Source organism: Dreissena polymorpha, chromosome 1, assembly GCF_020536995.1.
Source record: "Dreissena polymorpha isolate Duluth1 chromosome 1, UMN_Dpol_1.0, whole genome shotgun sequence".
Taxonomy (NCBI): Eukaryota; Metazoa; Mollusca; class Bivalvia; order Myida; family Dreissenidae; genus Dreissena; species Dreissena polymorpha.
This window is the reverse complement of record NC_068355.1, coordinates 103497321-103515618: the sequence shown is the minus strand read 5'-3', so window position 1 is coordinate 103515618 and position 18298 is coordinate 103497321. Positions and strand designations below refer to the sequence as shown.

Genomic DNA, 18298 nt, shown 5'->3' with positions numbered 1-18298 from the left:
TTTCAGACAAAAATAGTCTTAATTTTGCTCAGGAAATAGCCCCAAAACGCACCACAGACGATCTAGGATCCAACAATTTTCAGGGGGGGCATGCCCCCGGACCCCCCTGAATTTGGCTACTAAGTTTTTTTCCTTAGCGCCAACGTATTATCACAGGCATTTCATTAATCTTTTCTAAGTGTATGATCCATTGTTAATTCGATCTTTATTTGCCATGTTTGGCGAGTCACAATTTATTTTCTTTAAAGTCTGCCATCTTGAAATGATGTAAGCGGCAGGTGCGCCTAGCAACGTAAAATCGTGTAATATAATATATCCACCTAATAGGTGATTCTCATTTTGTTTAATTAGTATATGTGACAGTAATTGTTTCAATAATTAATTATCTTAAAGACGATAAAGATACACATTGTTTGTGTGTTGTTTTTTAATTTAATATCGCGTAAAAATAAATATTTTGATATAACTGAATTATGCATGAAATTTCCACGAGGACAACATCGATGTTTTCATCAAAAGTCTCCGAAGTAACTGTCCACGATTTTATCGTGGAGGCGTACACAATACGGACCAAGTAGTGTGCTTGGTATAACAAAGCCACTGAAACTATATTTATATTGACACGGGGTTATTCACGCATAACTAATTCACAACCGCACGAATCTTCATATGTGGGAACAACTCCTTTGCCCTTACGCAGAGGGAAATTATAACGTTGTATATTAAAGCCAAATAAACACCACATTAAACAATGCCACCTTTTTGGTTTAACTGCGAACGTGAGACAATCGATATGATAACAGGACCCCTGTTAATTGATCGATTTTGACACGTTGCGTAGTCACCTATTCGGGTAGGCATTGCCACAGAGATGCTGCGGATTAGTGGGAACACAGAACAGAATTGAGGTGCAATTAAGCCCAAGATAAGGTACATGTATATATGGATTTTGTAAAATCCGAGACATTTGGCAGATTTCCTGGACTGCAGGACAATCCGGGACGTATGGAATGTATGTGTAAAACAATTAAAAAAAATAATGTGTGAAAACCAAATTTATGCATGCGATGTAAGTGATACAAATGGATTAATGGAATGCTTATGGATAAATTTCATTTTATGTGTGCAAAACTTCATGCATTGACAAAATTTTGATGGGATTTAGACCATATAACTATAAGGTCATTTTTCAGGAAGCAAGAATGAGAAAGGATGGCACACTGCGGACGTACGGTCGTCACAAGAATCGGGTGATTGTAGCTACGGACACCTGGTTATCTGACCAGGACAAGAAGACTGGAGTGTTCAGTACGTCTGGAGACTCGTCCAAGTCTGGCATATTTCATTCCAGTAGCAGCAGTGGTCAGGACTCGTTGAATTCAACAGGTGGAAGTTGTTTTACTAGGCAAAGGAACGGAGTTAAAAATCCAAGGTAACTACCGGTAGTGTGTATGTTGTTTTGTGGGTCATTTTTTCAATGCAACCATTTTTTCTCTAACTTACTATTTTCTACTCAATAAAATTACTTTTCATATATATTGGGTTATCGGTCAAAGTTAGTAAGACCATAAATAAAAAATCTGTGTTTGTTCCGACAGATGTGCGACCGTTCAATATGAATGATAATAATATTTAATAGATAGATTTTTATAAAATTATGTGCCATTAAATCAAACTCTCACTAAACACTCTTGTGTTTCTGTTTGACTAGCACAGGGATTTCAATAGACGCAGAATCCTGCGTTTTGACGCGAGAAAATTAAAAATGACTCATTTTTGACGCAACCCTTTTTTCTGCCGTGCGTCATTTTGATGCGTCAGTTAACATCTTGAGTTCCATGGTAATAAATACCGCTGTGCTCCTAATTGAAATTAATGTTTCAGTATTTGAAACTCGGTCTATAATCGAGGGAATACCCCGGGCGTTGTTTATCTTATCTCATCTCTTTCAATACACATGTCACCGTCTAAATAGTGCGTGCAAAGGTCTATTAATTACGTAGATCCACTAGTAAGTCCAGCGAGTTTTGTCAGTTTGTTAATCCACCGATAATTACGAGTAACACCCATCTTATATAAACTGGAATCACAGTTCATTTTTTATACTAACAAGTAATAATACTACACATAAACATTGAGAAAACACATTTTCTCGATTAGATATCAATTATCCGCGTAGAATTAAATTGCTGCATCATGACCTTCGACATTGTAAATGGCGGACTTATCATTCAACCCGCGTTCAATTCAAAGCTGGCGATTCAAATTGCAAGTAATGGCGATTCAATAATGGAGAAAGCATTAACTGGATTTAACAAACATTTGATAATGTTTGTTAAACCCGATAACAACAAGAACAATTTGGATTATTAAAGTAAAACTACTACAGGTAAGGCATTCCTAAGTGTACTTATTTCTGACATGTATAGTATTCGGATAAACAGTAATAGATATACTAGATGTTCCATGCATTTAGATTGTGTTGTGTTAGAAAAGCTATCATAGGGATGATGGTAATATAATGACGATAACTATGTGATGAAAAGGTTCTACCGGTACATATCTTAAATTACTTAAATGTGTTAAAAGACTTAAATGTGTTGTAAAGAAGTATATTTAATGTACCAATTCATTAAAATATGTTGTGTTATGTATCATTGTATTGTTATTTAATATAGCAGTATAACTTTTTAAGATATTGTGTTTCTCTTAGGGCATATTTTTATCCTAAAAAATTAAATAATACAGACAAAAACACAATTAACGCGCTTCAAAATTGACCCCAGCATTTTCCAATTTGACTCCTCAAAATTTCAGTCCAGGGGTCATTGACTCCTGGTTTTTAAAATCTATTGAAATCACTGCTAGCAGTTGAACTGTATGCAGTTTTATGCAGTCTGTTTGAAAAAAAATTGATGGCTGAATGTTTCCTAACATAGTACTGGTATGGTCATTGGTGTGTGCAATATCTCACAGTTATAGTTATTTATGTTTTGTATTTTATATTTCAATTTGTTTTCAAACGACTTATTGTGAATATGAAATGATCTTAGGCTAACAATGGCTTTTAGTTCTTCATTGCAATTAACAGACAACCTGGCAAGCAGGGAATCAATAAGGAGAACCAAAATGTGCCTGTCAAGGACCCCAAAATATCAAAAAACAAAGTCAAGGCAAGTATGAAGACAAGAAAAAGCACTTTTCTACTTGCAGTTAAAAAAGCCTTTAGTTGAAACAAGCTTACATGTAAGTTCCTCAAAAAGATTGCAAGTTCTTCAATATGTTATTCTGATATGTGCAACTTCTCTATTACATATAAGTTATGCTACTAGGCTTGTATTAGTATTTTTCTGCTTGATGAAATATAAAAATTGGGATGTTGTAACTGATTTTCATAGTTACTGACTATCAGGGCCCTCTCTGGCCTTCAGGGGAAGCTACCCACATCCATTAGGGGTAATTTTTGTGCTGTTTGCCTTTTATGGGGGATTTTTTCCTTTTTAGCTCATCTATTTTTTGAAAAAAATATATGAGCTATTGTCATCACCTTGGCGTCGGCGTCGGCATCCGCTTAAGTTTTGCGTTTAGGTCCACTTTTCTCATAAAGTATCAATGCTATTGCATTCAAACTTGGTACACTTACTTACTATCATTAGGGGAATAGGCAGGCAAAGTTAGATAACTCTGGCGTGCATTTTGACAGAATTATGTGCCCTTTTTATACTTAGAAAATTGAAAATTTGGTTAAGTTTTGTGTTAAGGTCCACTTTATTCCTAAAGTATCAAAGCTATTGCTTTCATACTTGCAACACTTACTTACTATCATAAGGGGACTGTGCAGGCAAAGTTATGTAATTCTGACTGGCATTTTGACTGAATTATGTGCCCTTTTTGTACTTAGAAAATTGAAAATTTGGTTAAGTTTTGTGTTTAGCTCCACTTTATTCCTAAAGTATCAAAGCTATTGCTTTCATACTTGCAACACTTACTAACTATCATAAGGGGCTGTGCAGGCAAAGTTATGTAACTCTGACTGGCATTTTGACGGAATTATGGGCCCTTTATACTTAGAAAATTGAAAATTTCGTTAAGTTTTGTGCATTGGTCCACTTTACCCCTAAAGTATCATAGATATTGCTTTCATACTTGGAACACTCGCAAACTATCATAAGGGGACAGTAAAGGACAAGTTGCATAACTCTGGCTGTCATTTTTACGGAATTATGGCCCTTTTTTGACTTAGTAACTTTGAATATATGGTTAAATTTTGTGTTTAGATCCACTTTACTTCTGAAGTATCAAGGCTATTGTTTTCAAACTTCAAACACATGCTATCATGAGGGTACTGTACCTGGCAAGTTGAATTTTATCTTGACCTTTGAATGACCTGGACTCTCAAGGTCAAATTATTAAATTTTGCTAAAATTGCCATAACTTCTTTATATATGCTTAGATTTGATTGATACTTTGTACTTTGACAAAACAACTCTTACCTGACAAACCACAATAAACTCCACCCAAACCATCCCCCATGCCCCCCCCAATCCCCCCTCCCCTTTTGTTTTTCTTAAAGATCATCTAATAAATGACCACCACACCCTAACACTAAACCCCCCCCCCCCCCCCAATGTTTTTTGAAACATGGTTAAAGAACACAATTTTTTTTGAAACATGGTTAAAAAACACAAATATTTTTTTGTATTATTTTATTTTTTAAATACCGTCCAACCATCCCACCCAAGAATCCCCCCCCCCCCAAAAAAAAAATAAAAAAAAATATTTTTTTTGCATTTTTGGAAGATAATGTAATAAATGACCACACACCCACACTATACACGCCCTCCACTCCAAACCTCCTTTGTGATTGAAATTGAGATAGGTCCCTTCACCTTTACAAAGAAAAAATAGATGAGCGGTCTGCACCCGCAAGGCGGTGCTCTTGTTATTTTTTACTACTGCAGACTGATTGCTTCTGCATAAATGATTCAACTGACCTTCCAATCCAGGCTGATTGCTTGTAACAAATGATGCAATGCCCCCTTCATTCCAGACAGATTGTTTCTGCACACATTGTGACATGCCCCTTTCATCACATGCTAATTGCTTCTGTATAAGTGATGTAATGCACATTACATTGCAGGTTGATGGCTTCTCCATATCTTCGTCCAGCAGCCATTCTCCCTGCTCTGAGTCTGGTCAACGGAGGCCTGCCTTGAGGGACAGAAATAAACAGGTTGACTACAATGACTCTGCAAACCTGAAAAAACAGCTTCGAGGGGCCACAGTGAAGCGAAAAAGGCCTGTAAAAACAACAGGGAAAGAGCATATGAAAGAAGACATTAATTTCAGTGATTTTGATAATTACAGTTTGGTGATCTCTGACTCCCCAGTTGACGGAGTGAAACCTGTAAGTAGATTGTCTGTTGAAACCAGTACACCCCTAGCAAAGAGGACAAGAAGGGCTAAGAATATTCAAGTAACAGATCTGTCTCACATTGAAGCTTTTGACAGTCCGGTGTTGGATACCGGCTATTCCAGTGTGCAAACTCCTGAAAGTGGCCATAGCGCCAGTATCTTCAACACGCCTTCACTTTGCTCCTCTGTAGGGTCACGAAACTGTTCAAGTCCAGCTATTAAATCAGGGAACATAAGACAGACCCGTGCCAATTGTCTTATTCAGCTACATAAACTTAGTCATGTATCTTTATCTTACTCTGGCAGTTCAAAGTCCCATGCAACACAAAGTAGACTTAATTGTGTTAACTCTAATATTATTGATAACTCTGCAAGCTTATTCAGTTCTCCTGGCCTTCCACGGTTCACTAGAGTGACAGCTAAACTGCAGAAATTGCAAAATTCAGAAATATTTCCTGATGGTGAGAGTAACGAAAGCGATCAAAGTGAAGGAGAGGAAGAAGTGTCATCAGATGAAAGCAGTGATCTTGCAGAGAGTAAAGAAGAAGATGAGTTTGAGGAGGATGTTTTAGATGAAGAGGATGAAATTGATGAGTCAGAAGAAGAGGGAGAAGATCAGAGTGATGATTTAACAGAATTGAGTGCAATACATGAAGGTGAAGAATTGACAGATGAAGAGGATAGCAATGAATCAGAACAGATAAGCATTCCAAATGACCAGTCCAATACTAGTCAACAATTTGTTAGAGTTACTAGAAACACTTGTAAAAAGAACACAAATAATAAAGCAATGGAACCTTCTGTAGATTTCGAAAAGTTATCAGAGAGTTTGTTAAGTAATCACATCAATGAAAGACGAGTCAAGAGAAAAACGAGGAGAAAGGTTGTAGCAGATAAAGAAAGTGTTGATGAAATAAGTCAGTTGATGGAGCAGTCCTATATTAAAGAGTCCTGTGATTCAAACACAACTTTGTACTCCTTAGCAACAGACGGTATTGCCTCAACTCAGGAGCAAGATGAGGTACTCACAAGACCTGGGTTTGTATTTATAATGAATCTTATTGGGAACCCATGAAGTCCCAATTTTAAAAAGGATGATATTTTTTACTTCATTTCAAATTCAGCTTTAGTTTAAAAACAGCTTAAATAGTATAAATATTCACCAGCCCATTCTTAATATTATCCTGTGTATTATACCACCTTAGATTTAGATTTATAGCCCATACCATCAGTGTCCGTACCTTTTGCCTACCTCTTGTCGTCTGTGAAGGCTCTGTTGCCCCATAGGCTAATAAAAGTATAATTTAGTTTTATTTTAAGATATATATAAAATCTTCTGCTTAACATATGATTGTGACAGTTTATCCATTTAAATATTGTACACTGTTACTGGTTATATAGGGCTCAACATTAACCTAAAACCAACTTGCCCTGCCGGGCAAGTACTTAGAAAATCTACTTGCCCTGAAAGTAAAGCCATTTGCAGGCCTTTTTCGCTCCATTTTGGGAAAACGCCACACTGGAATTTTGGGAATTTCGCGTCGTGAAAAAAACCCATTTTGGGAAAAAAATTAATTGCAAAACTGGCTCAATTGGGAAAAATAATCGCATGTAAATAGTGATTCTTATATTTCAAAGAAGCCATTAACTGGTAAATAACGACTATTTGGATAACATATTATTACAAATTTACAAAATATTATGAACATGTGTGATAAGTGCAGGTTTTTTATCTGATTTTGGGGAAAGGGCCTGGCCTTTTTGGAGGGGAAAAAGATCGCACCAAACGCCGGATTTTGGGGAATTCCGAAAATAAGGAAAGTCTAAAATAATCAATTTAACATATTTGACTGTTTTTTAAACAAATTCAAGGCAACAGATAATTTAATTATGCAATATTTTTCTATTTTCTACACTGGATCAGGTTAACTTATATATTTAAAGGTTAAAAAAAAAAAATCTATTGGGAAAAAAACAACCAGAATTGCATTGGGAATGGGGCCGATATTCGGACCCATGGCATATGGCGGAAAAGCCCTGATTTGCCCAAACATGAAATATCACATTAACTGTTATCCTCATATTTTATAATAAAGATAAAAATGATTCACCACAAAACCTTTTTTTATTTTTGCACATTTAACAAAATGATTACAGCAATTTAAGTCCAATTAAAGTCTAAATTAAATGCTTTGTTCTTTTTTGAACTTGCCCGGGCGAACAACTAGATTATAAAGTAACTTGCCCGGACCCAACTTTTACTTGCCAGGGGCAATAGGACAACCGTTAATGTTGAGCCCTGTTATAATGTCTTCTGGGAGACTATTCCAGATAGAAATGGTTTTGTGACTGAACAAGTTTATATTATTAGTTTGTATGCCCCCAGCATCTACTGATGCTGGAGTCGTATTGCGTTTGATCTATCGTTTTGTCTGTCTGTACATGATCCAAAATTACATGTTTGTATAACACCAACATAGATTTGCCCTTGTCTGTCATCCTTCTGTCTGTCATTCTGTCCTTCTGAGTGTAATTCTGTTCTTCTGACTGTCATTCTGTCCTTCTGAGTGAATTCTGTTCTTCTGTCTGTCATTCTGTCATTCTGAGTGTAATTCTGTTCTTCTGTCTGTCATTCTGTCCTGAGTGTAATTCTGTTCTTCTCACTGTCATTCTGTCCTTCTGAGTGTAATTCTGCTCTTCTGTCTGTCATTCTGTCCTTCTGAGTGTAATTCGGTTCTTCTCACTGTCATTCTGTCCTTCTGAGTGTAATTCTGTTCTTCTGTATGCATTCTGTCCTTTTGAGTGTAATTCTGTTCTTCTGCCTGTCCTTCTGAGTGTAATTCTGTTCTTCTGACTGTCATTCTGTCCTTCTGAGTGTAATTCTGTTGTTCTCACTGTAATTCTGTTCTTCTCACTGTCATTCTGTCTTTCTGAGTGTAATTCTGTTCTTCGTACTGTCATTCTGTCCTTCTGAGTGAAATGCTGTTCTTCTGTCTGTCATTCTGTCCTTCTGAGTGTAATTCTGTTCTTCTCATTGTCATTCTGTCCTTCTCACTGACTGAGGCCAAGACAAAATAATGTTGTGGTTTAGGTTACGGGCCAAAAGAAATTAGGGTAGGTAGGTAGGAAAAACATTTTATTATTTTATTTTATTTTGTTGAACGGCTTTTTTTCCAATACATACATAGGCAATCTAGCACAAAAACCATTTTAACTGCTGATTAGGATGAATGATCAATTCATGGCTTCAACTTGGCTGTAGCCATGCATTGACTTTTTATCCATATCAAAAACAAACTTCAGAAAACTTTTTTATATAGAGAAAAATACTGTAAATGTTGATGAATAATTTGGGCATGGGGACCCCCTACTTAGTCTAGACTTTACACAAATTTTTTTTAGCAGAGGTTCCCCTCGCCTAGGCATTTCTTGAAAAATTTGTGCATAGTTTCTTTTAGCCTTGGCATGGATGGATTTTCAATACGAGCTGGGACAAGAGAAGTACTGTTTAAATTTATGGAATTTGTGGCGAGTTTTGGCCTTGGGTGTTTCATTTATCCTAATGAAAACACCGACACTCCTGTGCAGAAATGTTTAGATATGTAAATAGACTTACCTCAAGATTTGTGCATATACAAAAACAACAACCTTTCCAATACATTTTTCAGTGAAAAAAATTACTGTTTTACCCCAACCACCATGAAAAACATACCTTCAGTTAGAGCAAGAGACACCTCTATAAACCCATCTTGATGTTATCTCAATATAGATTCGATTTTGTTGAAAGTCGTCCCCGGACTGAAGGCTTTAAATGCCCCTGAATTCAGGAGCATGGTCGCACTCAGGGCCCTCAATCTTATCAAATTTGCCGCTGAATTTATGCTGCAGTCCCCCACCTGAAAAGTATAATTTTTTTCCCCCAAAAAACTGATTTTTTTCCCCTCAGAAAAAGTAAAAAAATAATAAAAAAATCACTGATTTATAGTTGAAAATTGACTCCAATATATCACGGTCTGTAATATCGCTTTGTCCAATATAGTCCTAACAAAAAAAAGTCTTGTTTCCGGTTACCTGACCGACCCTGTTTTTTAACTGCCGATTAAAAAAAAAATGATGTTATAAAATTCGCATCGGAATTTAATGTCCGAAATTTACGCAACTGCGGAAAGCGTCTGAATCGTTCAGAATTGTTATTTTTGTTAATGTTTCTTTTAATTGACATTCTAATCAATAAATGCTTTATTCAAAATGCATTCTTCAGTTTTCAAAGAATATTTATTTGTACAGTAATTTACAGATAAAGACAAAAGCTTTTTCTGTTACAAAATCCGCGTTCGAATTTTATGTCTGAAATTTACGCAACTGCAGAAAGCGTCTCAATCGTTCAGAACTGTTATATTTGTTAATGTTTTATTTCATTTACATTTATTCTAGTCAATATATGCTTTTTTCAAAATGCAGTCTTTAGTTTTCATAGAATATTTATTTGTACAATAATTTACAGTGAAAGACAATCTGGATGAAACATCTGCTTATTAAGAACTATATCTGAAAGTTAGTACTATGTTGTCATGCATTTCACACTGCTGATACTTGAAAATAATGACATTCTCATTGAGTAAACTATTCAATTAAGTGTTGTGGTAAGAAAAAAAGCCTACCTACCGACCCACATTTAAATTAGATTACTACCGACCCACATTTAAATTAGATTACTGTTATATAGTCATTAGATTGAGTAAAAGTCCACCTTTCTGCCCTATAGACAGTCACATATATAGAAATATATGTATAACAGTTAAACACAGTTGTTGTTTTTTTTAAAATAAAAATCCCCCCATTTACAAAAAATTCCCCCTCCTAAGGGCTGTGGACCCCTTCCCCCAAAGTAGTGTGAGGGCGCTGGCACTTTTTATGTAAAACATTAAATAAAATTGATGAAGAAGATGATTTCTCCAGTGCGTTGCAGACGCTCTATGCATTTAATACGTAAAGTGCCTCGCGGATGAGGCTAACGGTGCACGCGTACAAATCACACTCTGTTAAAAAAGCCGGGTTGGCTGAAAAACGTTCCTCCGGTACATTTTTAATTTTACCGCGATTATTTTTCTTTTGGCTTTTAATTTTGAATAAAATGTAGGGTCGCAGCAAAATAATAGGCTCGGTCTGAGAAGCATAACCACAACATTATTTTGTTTTGGCCGTATGTCCTTCTCACTGTCATTCTGTCCTCACTGTCGTTATGTCCTCACTGTTATTCTGTCCATCTCACTGTCATTCTGTCCTTCTCAATGTCATTCTGTCCTCACTGTTATTCTGTCCTCGCTGTTATTCTGTCCTTCTCACTGTCATTCTGTCCTCACTGTCATTATGTCCTCAATGTTATTCTGTCCTCACTGTCATTCTGTCCTTCTCAATGTCATTATTGTCCTCACTGTCATTCTGTCCTTCTCACTGGTATTATGTCTGTCTGAATGTCCTTCTGTCCTTCTCACTGTCATTATGTCTTTCTAACTGTCCTTTCCTTCTGACTGTTATTATGTCTGTCTGACTGTCTAACTGTCCTTCTGTTCTACTGACTGTTGTTCTTACTGTCATTATGTCTGTCTGACTGTCCTTCTGTTCTTCCGTATGTCCTTCTGACTGTCTTTCTGTCCTTCTGACTGTCCTTCTGGGACCATAGGGTAGGGCAATACAACAAGCATCAGAAAAAAAACTTTTCAGTAAAGGTTACCAATTACTTCATGACATTTTCACATTTAGAGTGATGAAGTCGAAGAAGAAAACCATGATGAGGATTATAATGATGATGATAATGATGTTGATGATGATGATTATGATGACTATGATGGTGATGCCGAAGGAAAGACTGAAGAAGACAAAGAACATCCTTGTACCCCTCCAAGGAAAAAGTACAGTTTGAAGGACTCTCGGCTCCAGGAACTGCACAATTCTTTTTCGGTATGTTTTGTGGCTTATGTATAGCAGGTTTACAGACAATACCAAACTTCCAGATTGGTGTCAGACATTCGGTCTGACGGATTGACAAATTCTGTCAGACCGGATGAGTGTTTGTCAGACCAAACAAAAAGAGAGAAAACACAAAATGAAATGATGGTTACACATAGTATTTATTTATATCATAATGACATTTATCAAGTATGTACTATCTAGTAATATCATAAAACAAGTATGTTACTATATCAGGGCTCAACATTAACCTAAAAACCAACTTGCCCTCCCGGGCAAGTACTTAGAAAATCTACTTGCCCTGAACGTAAAGCCACTTTCCCAAACATGAAATATTACATTAACTGTAAAACTCATATTTTTCAATAAAGATCAAAATGATACACCACGAAAGCTTTTTTTATTTTTGCACACTTAACAAAATGATTAGAGCAATTAAAGTCTAATTTAAGTCTAAATTAAATGCTCTTTGTTTTTTTTTGCACTTGCCCAGGCGGACAACTAGATTATAAAATAACTTGCCCGAACCCAACTTTTACTTGCCAGGGGCAATAGGACAACCATTAATGTTGAGCCCTGCTATATATTACTAGATATTATCAGATATCGGAATAGAGATTGGAAATCAAATAATTGATTATCTACTTCTCATTGTCTCCTTCCTCCTGAAAATCTGAACAGTAATCACTCTTGTCATCTTTACAGTATTCATCATTGATTTGTTGAGTTTCTGCGTCAAAGTCTACGACATTATCAGGTTCAGCAGTCTCCTGCTCATCTGAGGTACTTTCAATTAAAATATGATCAATCATTTGAGTCTTGTCAAAATTTGTTTGCCAATATTCTCAATATAATAGTATCAGTACCAGGTAATACTTTGGTAAGAAACCTCAGCATATCAGACAAATCTCACAATACAAAATATAAAGACAATAAAATTAGTTGTGAAATAATCTTTTGGAAAGAAGACAACAATATTTTGAAAACGAAAGCACCTGAAAACAATTATACGTCGAAGTTATTTTTGCCTCGCAATTCTGTTTACATTGAAGACAATTGACCCCTAACAAATGCCAGCACCTTGCTGCATGGTCCCGGCTCTCGCATTTTGCAAATTGACATGCACATATGAGCGTGGAACTAGTACTTGATAAATATCCGTTTGGAAATTTCCAGACGCTGTCACGGAATATACCGAGTTGCAACAGTTTGTATTTCAGATACATCGGAACACACTCGGCCAATTCCGTCTCTATGTTCAGAATAAACGCATATAACGGAACATGTGCGAGCTATTCTTATTGGAGGACACAAATAGATCGAAAACATAAAAACGACACTGGTATTAACGTATTTAGTTCTACATGTTTTGATGGCAAATATTGGAATCCCACGGAGCATCAGACGACGATTAATAAGATATTTATTATGTTTTTTGGAGTCGGACATTTTGGTCCGACGGAATTGCAAAATCGATCGGACCTTGTCATAATCTGTCAGATATGTCCATCGGTCCGAGGAAGTTTGGTATTGTCTGGGTTTAAATGGTGTTGGTAATCAGGTGCTTTGATTCGCTGAAAGTATAGGATTAGTATCATAGTATCCAGACATTCCCAAAAGTGCCGGACTGTCGGACCTGACCGACGTTTTTAAGACAGGTCCGATTGAATATGCTATGCTGCCGGTCCGAATGTCCGGTAAATAATAAAACAGCAGAAATTTATTTATTTCATTTAATTAAAATCTGAAAATAAAAGAAAGCTTAAAAGAAATAAGAGCAGTAAAAATTGCGTCTTATTTTTATTAACATTCATGAAATGTTCCTGCGCATGCGCAAAAAACACTTCCCAGTAAATATGTCAATCGTGTTTACGGTTAAACTAAAATACGTTCTGCAACTTAGATCGTTGTAATCCGGGCATAAGCAGTTTGTTCCGGTTAAAATTTGCGCTTTACAGTGCATTTTCATTGATGTGTTCATCTTTGTGGCCAGTTTATTGACTTTTGTAGTAAAATTCTGAGTTGTCATATAATTTCGCGACCGGGAAATAGTTGTCAATGAAATTTCGGTTTACCGATAATAATATTGCTTTTTGCTTTTAAAACTTAGTCTTTTTACGTATATTTTTGATATTCCACATGTGTTCTGTTGTTTTAGGTTCTTCATTGATTCATAACAAATATAAATGTTTTTTTTTGTGTGTAAAAATAATTTATTTACACTCTTCACTGACTTCAGTCACTGACAGTCATTTAACTTTCAGAATATTTTTTTTGCTTGATGTTAGAAAAAAGCCTTGCCTTCAATATCAGGGGGGGGGGGGGATATCCAGAAAACTAACAAAGTGGGAAAAAAATCCAAGGTGAACTTGACATTTTGGGAAATATGCATGATTTTCAAGACATTAAGTTGGTGGAAGGGGCCTTTCTCTTGGGGGAAGGGGCCTATATAAGGTCCCTGCTAAAGAAGGAAAAAAGCCCTGATCAGTATCTGACAACTTTTGTTTAAACAGCAATTTGCATGCAGGTATACATGTACACTAATTGTATTTGAACTATTTTAAATTGAGAAATTGTTTTGTTTTTAACTACTTTTTGGTTTAAATATTTTACTTTAGAATACAGTGCAAGTGTTTTGCGATTTGTTAGTGTTCAGTTGTGTTGCTTATTTTCTATTACATTTTCCCAATTATCTTTATGTCAATAAATTTGAGTCGGTGACCTGATGTTTCGGTCCTATGAATCCCAGTCCGGTCCTGCAAGTTTTTTAAGTCCACAGGACATTCGGTCTTGTGGACTTAAAATACTTTTGGGAATGTCTGAGTATCGTCTTGGTGATCTTTATTGATCACTTTTTGTTCTTCCTGCTTTTTCAGTAGTCTGAGTTTGAAACTGAGTCACATGGATCCAAATGAAGGTCATTGAAGTTGAAAATCCTTTTATTGTCCCCTACCGGTGAAACCAGAGGGGACTTATGGTTTGCACTACGTCTGTCTGTCTGTCAGTCTGTCAGTCAGTCCGTCACACTTTTCTGGATCCTGCGATAACTTAAAAAGTTCTTAATATTTTTTCATGAAACTTGAAACGTGGATAGATGGCAATATGGAGATTATTCACACCATTTCATTTTGTTCCTACGTCAAAATTCTGGTTGCTATGGCAACAAATAAAAAAATAATAAAATTACTGACTGGTGGAGTTTCACCGGTAGGCAATCTCTTGTTAGATTAGGTCGTCGTCAATTATGTGATTTACAGTTTGATGACGGTGATAGTGATGATAATGTGCATTCACAAATCTTAATGAAACTTTTAATACAGTTAGCTTGCATGGAGACCTAGATTGGGATTGTATTTGGGGCCAGGAGGTCAAGGTTCCTGTTACTAAAAATAGAAAACCTGTTTCTGCTGAATAAGTTGATTGAATCTTGATTTTTAACCAGGTTTTCCGAAGGAAAAAACTGGTTATTAGATTGGCGAATGCGGGCGGGCTGGCTGGCTGGCTGGCGGGCTGGCTGGCTGGCGGGCTGGCGGAATAAGCTTGTCCGGGCCATAACTATGTCGTTCATTGTCAGATTTTAAAATCATTTGGCACATTTGTTCACCATCATTGGACGGTGTGTCGCGCGAAATAATTACGTCGCTATCTCCAAGGTCAAGGTCACACTTTGAGTTCAAAGGTCAAAAATGGCCATAAATGAGCTTGTCCGAGCCATAACTATGTCGTTCATCGTCAGATTTTAAAATCATTTGGCACATTTGTTCACCATCATTGGACGGTGTGTCGCGCGAAATAATTACGTCGATATCTCCAAGGTCAAGGTCACACTTTGAGTTCAAAGGTCAAAAATGGCCATAAATGAGCTTGTCCTGGCCATAACTATGTCATTCATTGTGAGATTTTAAAATCATTTGGCACATTTGTTCACCATCATGGGACGGTGTGTCCCACGAAAGAATCACGTCAATATCTCCAATGTCAAGGTCGCCACGACTAAAAATAGATTTAAAAAAAAAAAAAAATTACAAAGGGGGTTAATTTTTTTTGGTCATTTCAAAAGTTCAGTTTGAGTTTTCTCCCTTTATCAGATTTTTTTTTCACAATGAAAACCTGGTTTTGTGACAATTTTGTCCCTTGTTGACTTTGCACTGAAACGTTGTGTTACGGTAGCTTACATGCAGAAATAGCAGTTGATGCCAGTTGGGTTAAGGTCACTATTACTAAAAAACGGTTAATGGTTTTAAAAGATGAGTTTTTATGGAGTTTTTGCAATGAATTTTTGTGTTTATGTTGCTTAAATAGAGACCTAGTTTGGAATTGTATTTGGGGCCAGTCTGGTCAAGGTTATTGTTACTAATTAAAGTAATTAATTCAGTGGTAATGTGTTGAAACTTGGTTTTTTGGCCATGCTGTGTTTCGTATTTGCCCTTGAACAAACGCGAACAAATGGGTGTGAGGATTGTTTCCGACAAAACTCAATTTTTGATAAATGAAATTCTAAAGACTTGAGCTTATTATTTATTTAAAAAAAAAAAATTGAAAAACAGGGCTTTAGATTATTGAATAGATTTTTCTAGATGTCATTTTCGTCTCTATGGTTACTTGTATTGCAGGAGATCCTTACTCCAGGCCGCAGGAAGAGTTCCCTGGTTCCCCTGTCTGCCCAAGCTCGGGTACTGCTCCTGTGCGACCAGACCGAGCCCATCACATTCAGGGATGCCTTGCCAGGAAAGTAAGGATTTTGAAAAAAACATGAAGGAAGGCAAAACTAGTTAGCTGATTGTGTGTATTAAGCACTTAAATGCTCTTGGCATGAAAAACATTTTGTTAATTACATCACTTCCTCCCACTTGTGTTGTAAATATTGTTTATGTATCTTTATTTAAAGGTATTGACCATCAGACAACTACTATTAATTTTATCCACAAATGATCACAACTGAAACTTGAAACATAAGCAGATACAATAGTCATGTTTAATCCTTGGAATATAACCAGTCAGGTGGAATCATATATCTGAGGTCACACTTCTTAAAAAAATAGTAAAATGGTTCATTCACTGAAAGGTCTTAGGCAAAAGAAAAGCAGCTTGAGAATGTTTTTCACTACAAGACATTAGCAGGCTTGTCATTTTCAAAAAAATAGTTCTTGTTAAAATACCTACAATAACATGGATATAATTCAACCTCATGAGCGATTCACTGCAAGTATTTGGTCATAAATGGACTTTGAGTTTCAAAATTTTCTTAAAATGATGTTATTATGTAAAAATACTGCAGGGGAAAAAATTTGCCTCGCTGTGTGAGGTTAAGTGTTTAATATTGAATAATATAGCATAATAGCAAAATCTTATTTACAACCACAAAGCGCACAACTTTGATGTTTGGTATATAACATTAAATAGTGGTCATCAGCAAATATTGTCATGCCTATTACACAGGTGAGCAATCTAGAGCCATGTTTGCCCTTTTGTTTAGCAGTCTTTTTGTTTGCAGTTGAATATTTGTTAAATTTCAGATTTTTACTTTTTGTGTGTTGACAGTGGAGGGAAGCAAAAACAAGCAGGACACAGCAGCCTGCATTTTGCTGTAGATCTTTCCCTAGATATGTACATGTTGCTGTTGATCTTTCCCTAGCTATGTACATGTTGCTCTATATCTTTCCCTAGATATGAACATGTTGCTCTAGATCTTACCCTAGATGTGTATATTTTACTGTAGATCTTTCCGTAGATATGTATATTTTACTGTAGATCTTTCCCTAAATATGTATATTTTTCTGTAGATCTTTCCCTAGATATGTACATTTTGCTGTAGATCTTTCCCTAGATATGTTCATTTTGCTGTAGATCTTTCCTTAGATATGTGATCTAGATCTTTCCCTAGATATGTACATGTTGCTCTAGATCTTTCCCTAGCTATGTACATGTTGCTCTAGATCTTTCCCTAGATATGTACATGTTGCTCTAGATCTTTCCCTAGATATGTACATGTTGCTCTAGATCTTTCCCTAGATATGTGATCTAGATCTTTCCCTAGATATGTACATTTTGTTGTAGATCTTTCCAAAGATATGTACATTTTGCTGTAGATCTTTCCCTAGATATGTACATTTTGCTGTAGATCTTTCCCTAGATATGTGATCTAGATCTTTCCATAGATATGTACATTTTGCTGTAGATCTTTCTCTAGATATGTACATTTTGCTGTAAATTTTTCCCTTGATATGTACATTTTGCTGTAGATCTTCAGCGCTAGATATGTACATTTTGCTGTAGATCTTCAGCGTTATAGATCATTTTTGACCCATTGGGGTAAATACCCCCACTTTTCACAGCATGGGGGTAAATGGGCAAATTTTGCCTTGCTTGAAGGGTAATTTGCTAAAAGTAAAACAAGAATATAGCTGGGGTACAGACACACTACTTTAATAATGTTAAACACAATTAACCATTAACTATGTGTATTTCTTCATAGTAGAAGGTTTCTTAAAGTGTTATTTAACTGTCCTTGGTTTATAGGCCCGTGAGCCAAGGAAAACATTTTTGCCAACTTTCAACAGTTGTTTTATAAGCGTTTAAGTGTGTCCTTTTTTTTTGAAAACAGGAAATTCAATCATTCAGTATTGGCAGTACAATGTTTTTACTCGATACAACTTTTGCCGTATAAAATGAATCAATTTTACTTTGAGAAGTAATTTGTTTTGGCTTCGAAGAAGCCATGCTGACCTCTTCATGTAAATAAACACATAAGCGCTTGACTGTTTGTTAAAAAAATCAATACTTAATTTACCATGCGTCTAGATGATACAGAGTATACATATCGACTGGCTAATTATTTCTACAATCCAGCGCACAAATTAGCTCTAATTTTGACGATAACCAGTCTCATATTTTGGCGAAAGACAATCTAATG

At 36.0% G+C, this 18298-nt stretch overlaps 1 protein-coding gene and 1 long non-coding RNA gene across 3 annotated transcripts in view; both read left to right on the top strand.

The window, feature by feature from the left end:
• LOC127865173 (dentin sialophosphoprotein-like) overlaps positions 1–18298 on the top strand; it is an 81947-nt gene that overhangs the window by 2017 nt on the left and 61632 nt on the right. For both annotated transcript variants that reach the window (XM_052405121.1, XM_052405122.1), the window contains exons 2-6: positions 1194–1432; positions 3092–3173; positions 5141–6436; positions 11179–11376; positions 15999–16117. In XM_052405121.1, coding sequence (XP_052261081.1) covers positions 1203–1432; positions 3092–3173; positions 5141–6436; positions 11179–11376; positions 15999–16117 — 1925 coding nt within the window. In that variant the 5' untranslated portion in view covers positions 1194–1202. The remainder of the gene's footprint in view (positions 1–1193; positions 1433–3091; positions 3174–5140; positions 6437–11178; positions 11377–15998; positions 16118–18298) is intronic.
• On the top strand, positions 14601–15447 carry LOC127865274 (uncharacterized). Its single transcript, XR_008042563.1, has 2 exons — positions 14601–15064; positions 15227–15447. It is a non-coding gene; the product is annotated as an uncharacterized LOC127865274 (long non-coding RNA).